The sequence below is a fragment of the Mizuhopecten yessoensis genome, unplaced genomic scaffold, assembly GCF_002113885.1.
Source record: "Mizuhopecten yessoensis strain PY_sf001 unplaced genomic scaffold, ASM211388v2 scaffold401, whole genome shotgun sequence".
NCBI lineage: Eukaryota > Metazoa > Mollusca > Bivalvia > Pectinida > Pectinidae > Mizuhopecten > Mizuhopecten yessoensis.
The window spans coordinates 488,818-507,929 of record NW_018403528.1 but is presented as its reverse complement, the minus strand read 5'-3'; the positions used below and the strand labels follow the sequence as shown (position 1 = coordinate 507,929).

General features: G+C 38.8%; 2 protein-coding genes across 2 annotated transcripts; both read left to right on the top strand.

The window, feature by feature from the left end:
* Positions 1–1,328: 1,328 nt before the first annotated feature.
* On the top strand, positions 1,329–18,369 carry LOC110447838. The gene is made up of 9 exons (XM_021493780.1): positions 1,329–1,607; positions 5,688–5,798; positions 8,005–8,139; positions 9,071–9,268; positions 10,162–10,317; positions 11,984–14,260; positions 14,731–14,783; positions 15,189–15,249; positions 17,524–18,369. The coding sequence occupies exons 1-9, from the start codon at positions 1,574–1,576 to the stop codon at positions 17,910–17,912; spliced, it is 3,414 nt and encodes a 1,137-aa protein (XP_021349455.1). The 5' UTR covers positions 1,329–1,573; the 3' UTR covers positions 17,913–18,369.
* LOC110447607 (circumsporozoite protein-like) lies at positions 18,255–19,112 on the top strand. Its single transcript, XM_021493407.1, has one exon. The coding sequence runs from the start codon at positions 18,255–18,257 to the stop codon at positions 19,110–19,112; it is 858 nt and encodes a 285-aa protein (XP_021349082.1).

Genomic DNA, 19,112 nt, shown 5'->3' with positions numbered 1-19,112 from the left:
ATAACTCGGGTTGGAAAAGGGAAAACAAATAATAATATAATGTTGGCTTGAGTGAATTGTCTATGATGTGTAATTACTGAATGTGTGCCAAATGAATACCCTATTATGTGATCAAGTGATGACAACTTTTATATGATGCAGGATATTACAATGTTAAATTGCAGACTGCTTTTGTTATCATTTATCCTAAAATTCCTTCTAAAGGAATAACTATGATAGATAAAATAGCTGTTGCATTACATTGTACATCAGATATAATTTTCAGTGTCATGGTAAATAACTGAAATATATGTATAATTCTTGATCTTGTATTTAGAATGTTTAGACTAATACACCTTTTTATGGATCTTTTGTTTTAATTGACAGAATTATTTCAGATCATATAATATATGTTTATGTTATAGTTAAAAAAACAAAAAAACAAACACATTACAAATTGGATAAATTTTCTTTAAATTAATTAAATTCCAATTCCAATTAAATTCAAATATCAATTACCACCAATTTTATTTTTAAACTACTTTTTTAATGCATTAGCATTAGAATAAAGCTTTGTAATTTAACAGCTATTTTACTTTATCATTCCATGATATTTTAATAAGAACTTACCATGTGACAATTGCCATTTTAGCAAGAATGTACAAATTTCATGTTTTTTCTGTGTTTTTTCTCGTCTTCAAAATCTTGCGCCAAAATCCGATATAATATTCGGAAGTCCTCTTGTCATATGTGCATCACAGCAAGTAAACCTCCGAAATGTTCCGAACGGCCGGTTAAAAATAGCCGAAAATAGCTCGACCAATCAGCATGCGTGTTACATATNCAATTTCACTCTACATTTCTTGTTTGCAGACTTAAGTGAGTGTAATGTGTTGCTCATAATTATACTGTCAATGATAAATACAGAGAAAACCTAAATGAAATGTTCACAAACTAAAGTAATTGCAACTCTATTAGCCTCAACGTAAGTGAAAATGATCGTTATTAAATGATCAAAGGGAGGTAACTGCTATATTCCTACACCGCATTATGATTTCTGCTACACTTTTTCAGGGACGTATAGTGAAGTATTAAAAACAATGATCATAATCTCTTTGTCTTGATGATTTCATGCTGATACTTTCCCATGCTAATATTAGTCACATATTGATACAAATCATGGCAGACTTTTGCTAAAAGAAGTGTATGAAAACGCCACAATATGCAACGGTCCTGGTCAGCGACGGTCCCCGTCAGCCCCGGTTCCAGTGAGGGCAGCTCAGCTGTTANTACCACCTATGATCCCAGCTTTGGCAAGAAATAACGACTACTCGATCAGGTTAGGTGAATTCCCGTTGGGAAAATCCCAGTAGAATCGCACAACAACAAAATGTGTAAGTGTGGTTGTGGTGCGATTTCAACGACAGAAACTGTGATTAAGAAATGAAAGACATTTTCCTTCGGGTTGCTAAAACAGAACCTGGACATAATATTCACTGACAGTGACATCGTTACACGTTACTGGGCTGAGGTAAAAGGGTCACAGTACATTGATTGTACGGCAGTGCAGGTTTCTTTGGCAAGCCGGGTGCGGATGGCACGCTATCAATGTCAGGAAATGAAATTCCGTAAGTGGATAGATCTAACATAATACAAGTATTTTGGAATATGTATAGTGCTGTATGATGTTTTGTACTAATATCGATATCGTCTTCAAATACATGTAAGCGCCATGTTGTATTATATTTTGCTTAACTTGCAAAGTCTGTACTTAAAACTTTCAAACTCTGCCAATAACACTGCACTTTTAACATGCCCATTTAGTAATCTGTATGCTGTGTCCTTCCTTGATTACATGCATATAATTACATACAGGGTAGAAATGTGTTGTAGCAGGGTCATGATCAATGGTCATTGCCTCTGACATGACAGGCAGATCTGTGTTTTTCATTTTGATTTTTCAAAGGCCTTAAAAAAAGTTCAGGCACTACAAACTTCACATAAAACTATATTAAACTGTCAAGTATTTACAAATAGTAGGAGCTGTCAAATAAAATCCTTTCTGTGTGTTTGCCATTACATGTGTATACAACATTTGCTACATATAAAAGTCACAACCCTTTCTCCCTGTGATGGTATAAGCTGCCCTTAGATTTGAAAACAATATGAATGTTTCCTTTTCAAACATATCGAGCCATTGGTGTTCTGTAAATAGACTGGAAGCTTAGAGGAGCAGAGCCTTGAACACTTAGCACATTTTGTAACAAGGAGACATTTTAATTCTACAACACCATTCCAACAGCACTCACACGTGACCAATATGTCTGGACTTGCTCCTAAATAAGAGTGATTCTGGTCAAGGAATATGCCACATTCAGAAATGGACACTTTACTACAAAAATACTTTGACATTTCTTTCTTGTAGGATTGTTTGGCCTCTGGTTCCAGTTCCCTGCCATGTTTAATAGATTTTATATTTGGGTTATTTTTCTATACTCCAACAAATTGCACAATAAAGGTTCCATATTTGCTACCTTTGACATATAAGAAAATATCTTAGTATGTACAGAATAAAAAGTTAGATGATGTTAATCTGTCCTGACGAATGTCATGCCTAAGCGGATTCTCACTGTCCATTTGTTGCCAATGAAATCGCCTGACATTCCTCTTCACAAGATAACTTATAAGAGCATGTACAATATATACTAAGACTGAGGCCAAGTTCAAGTTTGACTGAAACCTGCTTTTGTTTATTGAGTCATCACATTCATTATTTAATGTTCTAGTCTAAGGGAGATAATTGATATATTTTTAAACCATAAAACTGTTTCCTTGATATTTGAATGTGCCCAGTCTATGACACATTATTGACAAGAATGTTATGTACAGGACAATATTTATAAGGAGTGCTTTATTTTATTTATCACTAATTAAAATAGTTTTCATAGCTAACTAATATATTTCTAGACAATTTATATATAAATTTGTATTATCAATATTAGGGTATGACTCGCTATTAAGCATTTAGTTTGCATTCAAAAAGATAAATAGAACGTTAACTAATACTTTCATTTAAACATTACACAATCACCTACAGGTATCAACAGTTGTCTTGGTTTCATAGCCTATTTTACTGCTCCATTTTCCTTGTAACAGCAAACTCACACTGTATGTAAGTCACCCTTCACTTCATGTGACGCCAGTACGGTGTACATTTGGCTGACAAAATACAGCCGATGCAGTTGATGTGGAATGGTAGTAAACTTCCTGAAAGTGACCAGACTGAAAGTACTCATAAGCCTTTACGATTTTGTAATCATTAAAAATAGTCTGTACATGTACAGCAGTCGACGATTGTCTGTTTACAAGGAAATTAATGATGTTGGTTATATAAACAGGTCCCAGTTTCTCCTCGACCCACCCAGTGTGTAATAACAATGGGTCCGGTATGTCCATCATCTACAAGTAACAAACTAAAGTATTCTTCCTTATTTTGTTTAAAACTACAGTATTGTTTGCGTCTTACATTCAACAATCTTACAACACTTAAAATTAAAATACCATCTAGAAATTTTCTAGATTTATATCTGAAAGTAATTTGTGGTCGGCCTGAAAGTACTGCTGTACAATCGCATGCTGATTGACGTAGAGACCGACAGTTACCAAAGACTGATTTTTACATGAAAAAGTAAGTACATTTACAACACCTGGCCGGGCAGTCTTTGTTTTCAAGCCCAAGAAAATCATTTTTATTTGTCAGATGTTTCCCATTGACGTGCAATACTATCGGAGATGTACATGTGATAAATTGGGTGGGGGGATCGGTGAAAGCCAGGACTCTCTCATCCTGACCCGATGAAAAATATAATATTGGGTAGCGATTTAGAAGTTTATATTTGTAAGGGACAGAGTCTTTATTGCGTATCATGTAAATTGACATCATCTCAGCCGATACCCGTCATCTTTCTTAAACAACATTAATCAGTTTCTTCAAGTTACCGAAAACTAACTATCACAACTAAAAAAAGCCATGTATTTCAATGTTAATCATTGTTACACACACACATTTGGAGCTGTTCGTATCAGTACAGCTTGTGTAACATAAACATATTTATTTTTACATTTAAACACTTAGATTACTTGTAAATTAGTCAAATGTTTGAAGGTGGCGAAACTGCCTGCACCTTTGAGCAAAACCACTGAAGGCCTGATGAGGTCACAAATGTTGCTGCGTGATGTCATTCAGGCATGTTTACAACAATGTTTATTTATAGGCATTTCAGTCGAATCTTCTGTATCAGTGCTCGTCGGCATTTTGATACATGCCTATTTGGTCGAATTATGAACAGAAACCCTTACTAATGTGACGAATTTGCCTTCACTGACGTTGGATGTCTGCTGGTCTTGTCTGGTGTAAGCCAGACATCTATCTGTCAAAATGTCTTAAGTCTGGTGTCAGGGCCAGAGGAAACTCGGGCTACTATGTTTGGTTACTCTATCGGGTAAGGATCTGTTAATCAATCTGTTTTATTATGACTATATATGCATGGTGAGGGGTATATCAAAAGGTTCCACAATCCCGCGGCCTTAATGATGGTGTGGTCGACCAACAGTTCAACCCTCTGCAGGTTAGTCATATTTTAAATAAAGATTTGCATGGACACATATGAATCTTTATTTGTGGCTGGATGCTTCTCCACAGCTAGAAATTAAGATTTCATTATGCTCCGCATGACCTAGGGGCTACAGGTATACAAACAAACTTTGGATGATACGTCATTATGACATATCAAATTCATTTGGGTCGCAGAAGAGTTTGACTTATTATAATGCCATTGAACCATTTTTATAGAGTCATTGGCCGTAATGCCTCATTGCAGACTCAGTTCTAGCTGCGATAACCTAGCTTTCTGATGACGAGAGATTGTTTGTATATATATTGCCCCGGCTTTCTGACGACGAGAGATTGTTTGTATATATATTGCCCCAGCCGGGGCAGAGGAGGCCGGGTATTGATATTAGTACTAACTCAGTTCATGAACATTGCTATGTACAATTTTAATAACTATAAGTATCAGGTAAATATATCCAAATTACTTAAGGATTAACTTGATTATATTTTTCATGTTATGGAGATATAACACAAAAAAACGGAGTGTACTCTATATAAACTGCGAAGCGGTTTATGATGACAGTAAACTCCGTTTCTTTGTGTTATAGCTCCATTACATGAAAAATATATTCAAGTTATCCTTATAATTTAATCTACTATACACAATCCCTGTGGAAATCCACTTTTATTGATGGACTCTTTTCTCTTAGAAAAATATTGCCCCGCTGTATCAACCAATCAAAAGTGACGTTACAAATGGTGACGTCATTTTTTTACGTTATGGGATGATAACATAAATTTTTAAGCCAATGGAAATGCTTGTTACAAGCAAGATTAAATTCTATATCTATATTCCAAAGCTTAATTGGGATCTTTAAAAGTAACTTGTCTGGGGGTTGAAGTTAAGGTGACTGTACCATGCTTAAGGGTATGTTGAACCTAAATAATTCAAAAATGTAATTTAGTGAGGCCAGGGGATGTCAAAGACAATGTTGGATGGAGAAAATAGTGATTGAGAATGGGGTACTATTAAAGTATCAATATGCATATAGATACTGGTGTTCTGAATACTTAGTTGATTTTTATTTCATTTCAGGGATACTTTGTTCTGGTGAAAATGATGTGAAGGAAAAGGCTGAAAGTCTTAGTAAAGTTCTGACAGACAGAACACCTAAGCCAGCCTTCTCTGGGATACTTATCATACATGGTAATTATACTTTTTTGTTTCTAGTCACAGCCAGTAACAGTCAAGCTTCAATGTTTCTATTCATCAAAAGTAAACTATTGAAGAAACATTTTGGAGATATTTGTCAATTTTTCTATGACAAAAAGCATTTAACTTATATACCCTGCTGTCTCACACAGTAACTCAAGCTTCAGATAGCATAGGAATGCAAGTGTGGAATAACGAGCTTATATCAAAACTCAGGTGGCATTTAAAGTAATGTGGTCATAATAAAGTCATGTGGTCACATTAATGTCATGTGGTCACATTAATGTCGTGTGGTCACATTAAAATCATGTGGTCACATTAGTGTCATGTGGTCCCATTAATGTCATGTGGTCACATTAAAGTCATGTGGTCACATTAAAGTCATGTGGTCAAATTAATGTCATGTGGTCACAATCAAGTCATGTGGTCACATTAAAGTCATGTGGTCACATTAATGTCATGTGGTCAAATTAATGTCATGTTGTCACATTAAAGTCATGTGGTCACATTAATGTCATGTGGTCACATTAAAGTCATGTGGTCACATTAAAGTCATGTGGTCACATTAATGTCATGTGGTCAAATTAATGTCATGTTGTCACATTAAAGTCATGTGGTCACATTAATGTCATGTGGTCACATTAATGTCATGTGGTCACATTAAAGTCATGTGGTCACATTAAAGTCATGTGGTCACATTAATGTCATGTGGTCACATTAATGTCATGTGGTCACATTAAAGTCATGTGGTCACATTAAAGTCATGTGGTCACATTAATGTCATGTGGTCACATTAATGTCATGTGGTCACATTAAAGTCATGTGGTCACATTAATGTCATGTGGTCACATTAATGTCATGTGGTCACATTAAAGTCATGTGGTCACATTAAAGTCATGTGGTCACATTAATGTCATGTGGTCACATTAATGTCATGTGGTCACATTAAAGTCATGTGGTCACATTAAAGTCATGTGGTCACATTAAAGTCATGTGGTCACATTAAAGTCATGTGGTCACATTAATGTCATGTGGTCAAATTAATGTCATGTGGTCACATTAAAGTCATGTGGTCACATTAATGTCATGTGGTCACATTAATGTCATGTGGTCACATTAATGTCATGTGGTCACATTAAAGTCATGTGGTCACATTAAAGTCATGTGGTCACATTAATGTCATGTGGTCACATTAATGTCATGTGGTCACAATAAAGTCATGTGGTCACATTAAAGTCATGTGGTCACATTAAAGTCATGTGGTCAAATTAATGTCATGTGGTCACAATCAAGTCATGTGGTCACATTAAAGTCATGTGGTCACATTAATGTCATGTGGTCAAATTAATGTCATGTTGTCACATTAAAGTCATGTGGTCACATTAATGTCATGTGGTCACATTAATGTCATGTGGTCACATTAAAGTCATGTGGTCACAATAAAGTCATGTGGTCACATTAATGTCATGTGGTCACATTAATGTCATGGGGTCACATTAATGTCATGTGGTCACAATAAAGTTGTGTGGTCACATTAAAGTCATGTGGTCACATTAAAAGTTATGTTGTCATGTTAAATTTCATGTGGTCACATTAATATCATGTGGTCACATTAATGTCATGTGGTCACATTAAAGTCATGTGGTCACATTAATGTCATGTGGTCACATTAAAAGTTATGTTGTCATGTTAAAAGTCATGTTGTCACATTAATGTCATGTGGTTGCATCAATGTCATGTTGTCACATTAATGTCATGTGGTCACATCAATGTCATGTTATTTTATTTGATCACATTAATGCCATGCGGTCACATGCTATTAGGTCATGAGGTTACTTATTAATGTTGGCAGCTCATAACCTTAACCTTTCTGCATTTTGAAATTGATTTCCAGATTAAATTGACTTTGTGCTCCTAATTACCTCTCACTAAAATATTTTGACAGAAAAAAAGCTTTCAGATAAGTATTGTTTTCATGTTCCCACAAAAACAGCAAAGGGAGATAACGATGTAAGTGTGGGGTATGGAAGGGATATAGGGCTGCATATATCTGTCCAAACCTGACCATAACAAATTCAGTTATCGTCACCCTTTCACCTTCATCCTTGATTTGAGTCAATGAAATTTCACAAAAGTGTTCAGTTAAACAATACCTTGAACCTTTGTTTAAATGACTGTACCTGTGCCTTAATTTCCACAGGTGTCGAGGATGTCCAAAAGGCAGGTTTGTTTTTGCAGAGTGATTTTGAAGGGACTACAATATTCATTTTGGACAGAGACTTCTTGTCCCTAACAGAGAACAGAAAGGCATTCAAGTTGTTCCAGAACATCAAAGGTAGGAATTTTCATTTTTGAACCTTTCTCTTCCAAATTTCGAGTTCAAAATTGAATCTAAAATTCTCTCTGCCTATTATGGTCAATATGACTTTAGATTTTGGTTTGTTTTGAAGGAATTGGTAAAATCTTAAATATATGATTGGAAGTATATTTCTGGATACTTGTCTTAATTACTAAATTATGTGACCAGTTGAAATACTGTTCTTAATGCCTTCGGCATGGTATTTTCGTGAGGTTGCACTCTAAAATTTGCCATTAGATCTTTGCTGTTGCAAAGAGGCAAATACACAACTATACTGCTTTCCGAAGCCACACACATGCAGGCATACATTACATACAAAGGGACATGTCCTTACTGTAAATCACCTTAAACCCTTGTCACACTAGGGTCGCGTTCCTACTGCGTCCAAGAAAAATCCAACACCGATCTGCGCGCAGTGGAATCACAAGCATCGCCGCTGCAATGCAGTGGGATCACATAGAATGCCGAGCGACTGCGCACACTTTGAGCATGCCCAAAACAAACGCCGGTACTCGGCATTCTGATAAGAGAACAGTGGAATTGCCGTGAGGTCGCCGTAGCAGCGCAGTTAGGTCTCATTCTCTGAGATGACACTGCCTCTGGTGCGCCTATACGTGCCGTGACCACTCGATGCACGCAGTGAAAGCGCCGTGAGAGCGCCATGAGAGCGCCATGAGAGCGCAGACAGTTGTCAACTAGTACTCCGTAGGAATGCGGTAGAACGCCTTGAAGCTCCGTAGAAACGCCAAGGTCGCTGTGAGAATGCTGTGATCTCACAGCACTCTGGAAAATTTAACAACGCTGTGCAATCGCAGTGACAGGGTTTTTAGCTGTTGATAGTAGGCTAAACCCAATAAAACCAAGCCAAATTAGTAAATTAACGTTAATATGTTTTCCTGACTTGCAGAGTATCTGTATCCCCGGAGAAATGGCCGCGTCCTCTTCATCAATCATGGTGTTTCAGAGGAGGCACTGGAAGAGTTTAAGAAGGATTTTGATTTGTCAGACAACTTTGTGCAAGCACTTGTTCACTTCGCAGAAATTACAGAAATTGCCAATTATGTCTACAGACTGATATGTCACGGCGGTCCGACAGCATCCATTGGTAACTATCAAAGTAGATTAGATAACAGTCAAGTTCTGGTCCTTATTATTTCATCTTAATGCTCACAAACTTTAGATAAGGGGTCTGCCTGTCAATGTTTTATTTTTCCTCCCATTAAAACAGCAGCTGTAGAATTTTGACTGAAGCAGGAACAGAGCTTCATTCCAAGTTTTCTTTTTTTTCATTATTTTTTTGAAATATTTCTTTCAGGTCTGGTCAAAATCTGCTATGGCCATCCTGGCCTCTAGTTTACCAAAACATTGCTTAACCATTTCCACTGGGCTATTTTAATAATATTATAATAATTATAATAATAATATTCAATAAACCAGTATTTTCCTACAAGGCTTCCATACAGAGGCCAAATTGAATGGTTTCATTGGTATCTTTATCTGTTGTTATAACACAAAACATGGAGTCTGCCATCAGCCTGTAAAATTATACTGGGTAATGTGTGTGCCGATATGTCCATTGGTAGATGTCATTGTTTTATATATAACATTGTCACAGTGTGGAAGTGTCAGGAGTAATATTTCGACCAGTCCGTTATGAAAGATTTTACTTTGGAAAAAAATATTGTAATTTGTGCCTCCTGGCATCAGAATGTTCGTGATTTCATGATTTCACACATGGTTGTCCCATTGTGAGGTCACACACATGAAATGGGATGTAAGATAGAAATGTCTTACACCCCTTGCTTACCCTGAACAGTTCTGTCGTATATGCACGGGAATGCGCGAAAAATATACCTCCAGATGACTTCAGACAGATGTTTTATGAGGTTCAGTCCTGGAAACTGTAAAACACAATTTCCAATGGTGTTGACCATCTGAGCAGACACTTTTGAAATTAACTTTAAGAAACCAATTGAACTCCTGGTTTTTTGTTTACAGAGGAGTCCGTGAGCGTTCCTACAGGAATAGTCAGAAATCTCACCGACCCAGCCCTTGATTCATCCAACTGGGAAAGGATGAGCGTGAGTTCCTTACAAAATGCTGCGCCTGTTTCTAATTTGCCATCTTACTACTTGCGACACAACTCTCCACCAGGTATGTCTAAACAAGGTTTTTATCTGGGCCTTTTATAAGATTATATGTAGGGTTTATGTCGTTTAGCTGTTAAGATTATGCATTGCCTTTAGAATTTTTATTTAATCATGAATTTTAGACTGACATCAAGCAGTATAGCCTTCTAAACTGATAAGCTAATTAACCCCTGAAATTTCATAATAAACTATTCCAACCTTTGGATTGGAAGGATTCAAATGTGTCTTCAGGGGTGAATGAGTTAATCTTTGATGTACTTACTGTTCAAAATAAACAAAACATCTATTCAATATAGTTTTTGGATTTTCAGATTCGACATTAAGTGGTATAGCCCACTATATTGATAAACATTTTTTTACTTAATATTCAAAATAAAACACATTGTATTTTTAGCTCGCGAAGGGCAAATGAACTTATGCCATGGTGCAGTGTCTGTCGTCTGTCATTCAACTTTTTCTTTAAAACGCTACTAGTCCTGAACGGCTGAGTGGATTTTAACTAAATTTGGTCAGGAGCATCCATGTGCCAAGGGCACTCAATTTTGTATAAACAGTGGGTGTGACCCCCGCTTAGGTCAGAAAAGAGGGGCCCAATATGGGAAATAGAGGTAAAACTTTTAAAATCCTTCTTCTAGCATATGGGTAAAGGGATTTTATCTGAATTCACTTAGTCTGATGTATCCTTGGGCTAAGCAGTCTCAATTTTGTTTAAACGGTGGGTGTGCCCCCCCCCCCNTTGATCAAAGTGGTCTCAATTTTGTATAATTGGTGCCCTTGGGGCCAAATAGAGGAAATAGAAGCAAACCTTTAAAATCCTTACTCTATTTTGTAAAAAAGTTGGGTGTAGGGCCCAAAAAGGGAATTAAGGGATTTCATCCAAATTGGGTCTGGAGCATCCTTGGGCCATGGGGACTCAATTTTGTATAAACAGTTAGTGTGCCCCCCCCCCACGGGGGCAGAGGGGCAGGGCCCAAAACCATTGAAATCCATCTCCTACCATAGGGATTCAAGACTATCCCAATTTTGTCTCCATCAAGTTGTTTAGTAGTGCCTGTTACTGTTAGGGTGTTTTCATTAAAACAAGAAGGCCACCAGGCTGCCATCTTGGAATTTGAAGTTTGTTCTCGCTATATCTCCAGAAATACTGGATGGATCTTTCTGAAATTTCATATGTACATAAAATACCTACCAAGGAGTGCTATATTTTTATCTATATCAAGGAGGTACAGTAGTCTAGTGGTAGGACGCGGGGCTCGTGACCGAAAGGTGGCGGTTCCAGTCACGGCACGGCGTTGTATCGTTGAGCAAGATACTTTACTCCGCTTGTTCCAGTCTACTTAACTGTAAGTGAGTATGTGGTTGGGCAGTGCTAGAATTGTAGAATGCTAGCTGTGAGCGCCGAAATGGCAGCATATGCTACAAAGGGAGTTGAGAAAGATATTGGCTGGTTGCAAAGGCCCTATAACCACGAATTATCATTTGTGAACCGCTTTGAGATGCCCTACGGACTATGTTGTGATAAAGCGGTATATAAGAACCTCAAATTATTATAATTTATTATTTATTATTACTTTAAACATATCCAGGTGAGCAATACAGGCCCTCTGGGCCTCTTGTTATGCATAACATCATTTTTAATTTCAATGACATTAATGTTTTGTGACTTTCAGAATCAGCATCAAGTGGCCTTCACAACATTCGAAGCCCAATGGAGCACTATTGTTCTATATCGTCTGATAGTGGGTCAGCGGATGGGTCTAGGCAGCCCCCAGTTGGGGATTCAGCCCCGGTGTCCTTTAACAAGGGGTCATCAAGGTCACTACCAGCATCCACCTCACCACAAGCCCAACAGGACCCTGCTACATTCAGGTCTGAGCCAGCAGCAAGAGCTATACCACAAGTGATGGGATATAACCCTGGTCAGGTGACTGGAAATAACCCTGGTCAGACGACTCGATATAACCCAGGTCACGTGACTGGATATAGCCCTGGTCAGGTGACTGGAAGTAACCCTGGTCAGGTGACTGGATGTAGCCCTGGTCAGGTGACTGGATATAACCCTGGTCAGGCAACTGGTTATAACCCTGGTCAGGCGACTAGATATAATCCTGGTCAAGTGACCCGAAATTACCCTGGTCAGGTGACTGGATATAACCCTGGTCAAGCGACCCGAAATAACCCTGGTCAGGTGACCGGAAGTAACCCTGGTCACGTGACTGGATATAATCCTGGTCAAGCGACCCGAAATAACCCTGGTCAGATGACTGTATATAATCCTGGTCAAGCGACCCGAAATAACCCTGGTCAGGTGACTGTATATAACCCTGGTCAGGTGACTGGATATAACCCAGGTCAGGTGACTGGGAATAACCCTGGTCACATGACTGGAATTACCTCGGAACACCCAACAGCTCAGTTGATGCAACAAAGAGTGCCTGAACAAAATCAAGAACAAGCAGAAAGCTTTTCCTCTGAGAACATATTTTTTTCAAGTTATCAGCAGCAGCAACAGTATGACCCGTCGAATCAGCAGGGTGTCGTGATGGAGAACTATGTGCAGCCTGTTCCCAATCAAGGAGCAGTGAGTGTTAACACCAATGACAGTGGAAACTTTAGTACATATAGGTCAAGTGGTGTACAGTTCATCAGTCAGGACCAGCTGAGCACAGGATCGCCAATGGTTTCGTCATATGTCCGTGGAGACATGGAGCATTTATTGGATGATCAGGCATTACCAACTTCCCTTTATAATTCAAATAACCCAGAGCAGGGTTTCAAATCAGGATTCTGTGTAGACTGCAAGAAAAGCAAAGACCCCTTGGCTGTAACCGTTCCCCCAGATGCTGCACAGAATCAAGACTTTTTCACAGATGAATCTGTAGCTCCATTTCCAACATTTGGTCCCACTGCTCTGAATGAGGTCTGTGAAGAATGTTCACAGAAAAGGCAAAACATGAAATTAGACAGTATACCATCAATGGAATCAAGCATGATCAACTCAATGATTCTAAGTGATGCAAGTGGGAAGCTTGGAAATAGTAGAAATAGCGGACTCAGTCAGAATTCTTACAGTGGTCAGGGCGATCAGTTGAGTCAACCGTCATTCCAGGGGCAGATGTCAAAGAAAGAACAAGGGTTAAACCAGGGACAGGTGTCAGAAGGTCAAAGGTCAATACATGGGCAGATGTCACAAGGTTATGGATTAAATCAAAGACAGATGGTACAAGGACAGATGTCACAGGGTCAAAGGTTAAATCAAAGACAGATGGTACAAGGACAGATGTCACAAGGTCAAAGGTTAAATCAAAGGCAGTTCTCGCAGGATCCATTGGCTGTGCAGACCCAAGTGGACCAGATAGTGGAGGGGATATCAAACATCAGATTCCCAGGACTTAGAAACATCACACTATCCGAGACTCAACAGCAGATCAGTGGTATTGTAAATGCATACACTGATCAGAAGTGTGACCGAAATAGTGAACAAGGACAACACGACCAAAAAATGGCTCCTAACTCACAGAACCTTAGGATGCAGAATGTGTCTGTCCAGAGGATGGCCTTGCCCCAGGGGATGACCACGTCTCAGAGAATGACTTCACCCCAGGAGATGACCTCGCCTCAGGGGATGACTTTACCCCAGGGGATGACCTTTCCTCAGGGGATGACCTTGCCTCAGGGGATGACCTTACCCCAGGTAATGACCTCATCTCAGGGGATGACTTCGCCACAAAGAATGACCTTGGCTCAGAGAATGACCAGCATGCCAACCATTGGGATGCAGGAGTCGGAAATGAACTTGCTATCAAGCTTTAGTGGTGCTGGTGGTGGGACGTCTCGGGGACTCCAGTCTCTTCCCAGTAATCTAGACTCGCACACTGCAGGCTTCTTGGGGCCCAACATCCGCCCGGGGGATCCTGACAACCACTCAAGTATGCAGTCTGAAACAGGTAAATCAGGTGTTTCCTATACATGCACATGGTGAATCCCTTTGCTTGTGAAGCCAGTTTGATTTCTGCAAAAAATGTGTGGAATCGCTTATTTTCACAGAAATATGGTAATCATGGTCAGGATGGTTTTTACAATTGTGTCACTGTGGTGGGGATGACTTACAGATGTAATTGAGCAATTAAGATCAATTCAGTCATTTCAAGTATTTAGTCCTCTTACATCCGATTTGTAAATAGGAGCTAGCTATCTCAATGTAATAATGGTCATTATCTATGTGATTATTGTTCTCAATTTTGATTGGTTAAATTCAATATCAATTTAAATAGATGTATATGCAACAATAAAATTAAAGCCAAGAATACAGATTGCATATATGTTTCTTATAAAACTCTATTTTACATTTCTGTTTTGTCACTTTCAAATCGTATCTTAAATATTTCCATACATTTTATCCTTTGAATTTCGATAGATAACAGAGATTTTGATGATCGTTTGAATGGAAACACTGGTTCACCCAGAAGGGTATGTATCTCAAACAAAATGTGAAAAAATGTGTGTGATCAATGAACGTCTTGTTATCAACTTGCTGAGGGTAGGGTGGGTATAAGTGAGTTTAATTTGTATATGTGAACTATAAGAAAACGGCTGATATTCACCTTCTGAGGGCCTGTTGGATAAGTGAAGTGAGTTTATAAATGTGTACTATTAATGAAATGCTGATGTTGACTATCTGAGGGCAGGATGGGGAAGCGTTTGTTAATGAATGTGATGCAATTGAATGCTGATGATGACGTTTTAAATGTCAACGGTATATGCACTCCTTAAAATGAATAATTATTAATTTTTCAATATTATACTTTTAATTTCAATTTTAACACCCTAGAAACCACCAGGAGACTTATAGAACAATACCATTATTTTTTTCAGGAGGACAGGGGCACAAGGACCATCAGTTCAAGTAATACAAACAGTCACCGCGGACGTGATGGTAAGTTTATTATAATCCTATCGGTTATCTTTTCATTTTTCTGCTGTGACTTTTAGTAAGGGTTTTGATTTTGTAAAGAGCCATTGCAGATCTATTTCTCCTCACTGAAGTAGAGAGTCCCAATGTTTTGTGTTGTGTCTCTAATGAAGATGATTTCCAGTTTGTTTGGCGTTTTTCGAACTTTGAGTTGCTTGCCTATTTACTATAGCAAAAAGGGAAACATTTAATTAAAAAAACCAAATACATATATATATAAGTTCTTTTTATTTGACATAATACTATATACAGTTGTAATTTACCTTGTATGAAGACAGGGGAAATACCATGAATTTAAGAGACTAAGAACTTTTCAAAACTTGTACACAGTTAAAAAAAGTGGAATACTTAACCTTTTTGTGAATAAATATATACATTTGTATCATTGATGAGATCTTCTGGTATTCATGTTGGGAAATATCAGTGACTTGATGCTACTGTCACAGTGTCATTGATATCAAGATTTCCTGAAACATCACTTTACTCTCAATACATTTAAAGTACCTGTGTAATTTAGTTTGTTTTCCCTTGCGTTATTTGACATAAACTCCTGATAGTATCATGATTTATTAGCAGTTACACAATATTTTAAATATAAAATAAACTGTAAATTGATGATGACACAGGTGATTGAATAAGTTGTATCATAACCCTGAGAAAACGTACCTAAGATGGCTAAAGCTACAGGTATCAGAATTAGGCTTTCTGTGATTTCACCGATCAAGCCTTGTTAATTGACAATTGGGATGAACATTTTGTTGTGTTTGAAGCTGATTTCCTGGTTAATTGTTTTGTGGAAAGTTAGTTTTTCTGTAAATGTAATTATCAAATTTTACTTGGCATATTACACAGGATAATGATGATGTAAGGAAAATACAGCTGTTTAAGGAACTATTGCTGTGTAAGGGAAATATGGCTGTGTGGGGATAGTATAGCTGTGTGGGGATAGTATAGCTGTGTGGGGATAGTATAGCTGTGTGGGGATGATATAGCTATGTGGGGATGATATAGCTGTGCGGGGATACTATTGCTGTGTATTAATGATATAGCCGTGTGGGGACAATATGGATGTGTGGGTATAATATGGCTGTGTTGGGATAATATGGCTGTGTGGGTATAATATGGCTGTGTGGGGACAATATAGCTGTGTGGGGGTAATATGGCTGTGTGGGGACAATATAGCTGTGTGGGGATAATATGGCTGTGAGGGGACAATATGGATGTGTGGGGATGATATGGCTGTGTGGGTATAATATGGCTGTGTGGGGACAATATAGCTGTGTGGGGATAATATGGCTGTGTGGGGACAATATGGATGTGTGGGGGCAATATGGATGTGTGGGGATAATATGGCTGTGTGGGGATAATATAGCTGTGTGGGGATAATATAGCTGTGCGGGGATAATATGGCTGTGTGGGGATAATATGGATGTGTGGGGACAATATGGATGTGTGGGGATAATATGGCTGTGTGGGGATAATATAGCTGTCTGGGGATAATATAGCTGTGCGGGGATAATATAACTGTGTGGGGATAATATGGCTGTGTGGGGATAATATAGCTGTGTGGGGGTAATATAGCTGTGTGGGGATAATATGGCTGTGAGGGGACAATATGGATGTGTGGGGATGATATGGCTGTGTGGGGATAATATGGCTGTGTGTGGATAATATTGCTGTGTGGGGATAGTATAGCTGTGTGGGGATGATATAGCTATGTGGGGATGATATAGCTGTGCGGGGATACTATTGCTGTGTATTAATGATAGAGCTGTGTGGGGACAATATGGATGTGTGGGGATAATATGGCTGTGTGGGGATAATATAGCTGTGTGGGGATAATATGGCTATGTGAGGGAAGTATGCTTGTGTGTCGGAAATGACTGTGATAAAACTATGATAGAATGGAAAATGCTGCTTTGTGAGGGAAATATGCTGGTGTGAGGGAAATATGGCTCTATGAGAGAAATATGACTGTAAGAGGAAACCGTCCGATATGAGGGAAAACAGACTGTGAGAAATGTGGCTTGTAAGGCGAAATGACTCTGTGATGATAATGTGTTTGATTTTAATGTCGTCCAATTCATCCAATCAATCAATCACTGTGTTATATGGACATGGTATCAGAAATTATCATTAATATTTCTGGGGAAATAAAAACACTACAAAGCATGACTAAGACATTGTATACAATCACATATTGTTGATATGATTGTTTTCCATGTTGTTTTCTATTAGACGGCGCCTCGGGCGCAATGGACCCAGGGCCTGCCAATGATGCTGTGGGAGCAGAGAACCAGGTTGACATCCATGATCTAGCCTTGTCCGTGTTTGAGTTTATTCGGGACCAGCTGGACTGTTCCCAGATGTACAATTGGAGGAACCTGGCTGACCTACACGGTCTCAACTACCGCCAGATTCAGGACATTGAACAATTGTGGAAGAACCACAGGATCAGCAGTCCCTTTGAGTACTTAATCCGCACTTTCCAACGCTATAGTGTCCAGCAACTTCGGAATGACCTCAGAAAAATCCCACGCTGTGACCTACTGGATCGCCTGAAGAGGTTGGAGATTGATGGAAAATTACCAGCAGGTTGTGCTGGTCTGTTTACCGGTCCGTCCTGATTGTTTCCTGTGTCTGACGTTGATTTGTAGGGTATCAGTTTGTAACTTGGACATATTTGGCTTAAGGACTTTAAACTTGGTGATGAGTTTGTGTTATCCGAGCGAGCCGTCCATACGTGTGATGATGGGTTTTGTTTCATCAGTACACCAAGTCTGTCTCGTGCTAGGAATGTGAAGATTACATAGGCCAAGATTGACAGTGTTTGACACACTATTACTGTAAATATAAAACAATGCTGTGTTACTACTACCCCAGTGGTTCACACAAGGTGTAATACATATAATACTACCTCAGGTCCTATAGGACTGGTACCTGTGGTCAACACAATAGAGGTGTTGTGTATGGTCCTGCCTTGTTTATCTGGCACCTCTAATCTGTCTGTTAATCACGCCACCTCTAATCTGCCCTTTAATCACGCCACCACTAATCTGTCTGGTAATCATGCCACCAATAATCCGTCTGGTAATCATGCCACCACTAATCTTGCTGTTAATTACGCCACCACTAATCTGTCTGGTAATCATGCCACCACTAATCCGTCTGGTAATCATGCCACCACTAAACTTTCTGTTAATTACGCCACCACTAATCTGTCTGGTAATCATGCCACCACTAATCTGTCTGTTAATTACGCCACCACTAATCTGTCTGGTAATCATGCCACCACTAATCCGTCTGGTAATCATGCCACCACTAATCTTTCTGTTAATTACGCCGCCACTAATCTGTCTGGTAATCATGCCACCAATAATCCGTCTGGTAATCATGCCACCACTAAACTTTCTGTTAATTACGCCACCACTAATCTGGCTGGTAATCATGCCACCACTAATCCGTCTGGTAATCATGCCACCACTAAACTTTCTGTTAATTACGCCACCACTAATCTGGCTGGTAATCATGCCACCACTAATCCGTCTGGTAATCATGCCTCCACTAATCTTTCTGTTAATTACGCCACCACTAATCTGTCTGGTAATCATGCCACCACTAATCTGTCTGTTAATCACGCCACCACTAATCTGTCTGGTAATCATGCCACCACTAATCCGTCTGGTAATCATGCCACCACTAATCTTTCTGTTAATTACGCCACCACTAATCTGTCTGGTAATCATGCCACCACTAATCTGGTTGCTAATCACGCCACCACTAATCTGTCAGGTAATCATGCCACCACTAATCTCCGTGTTAATTAA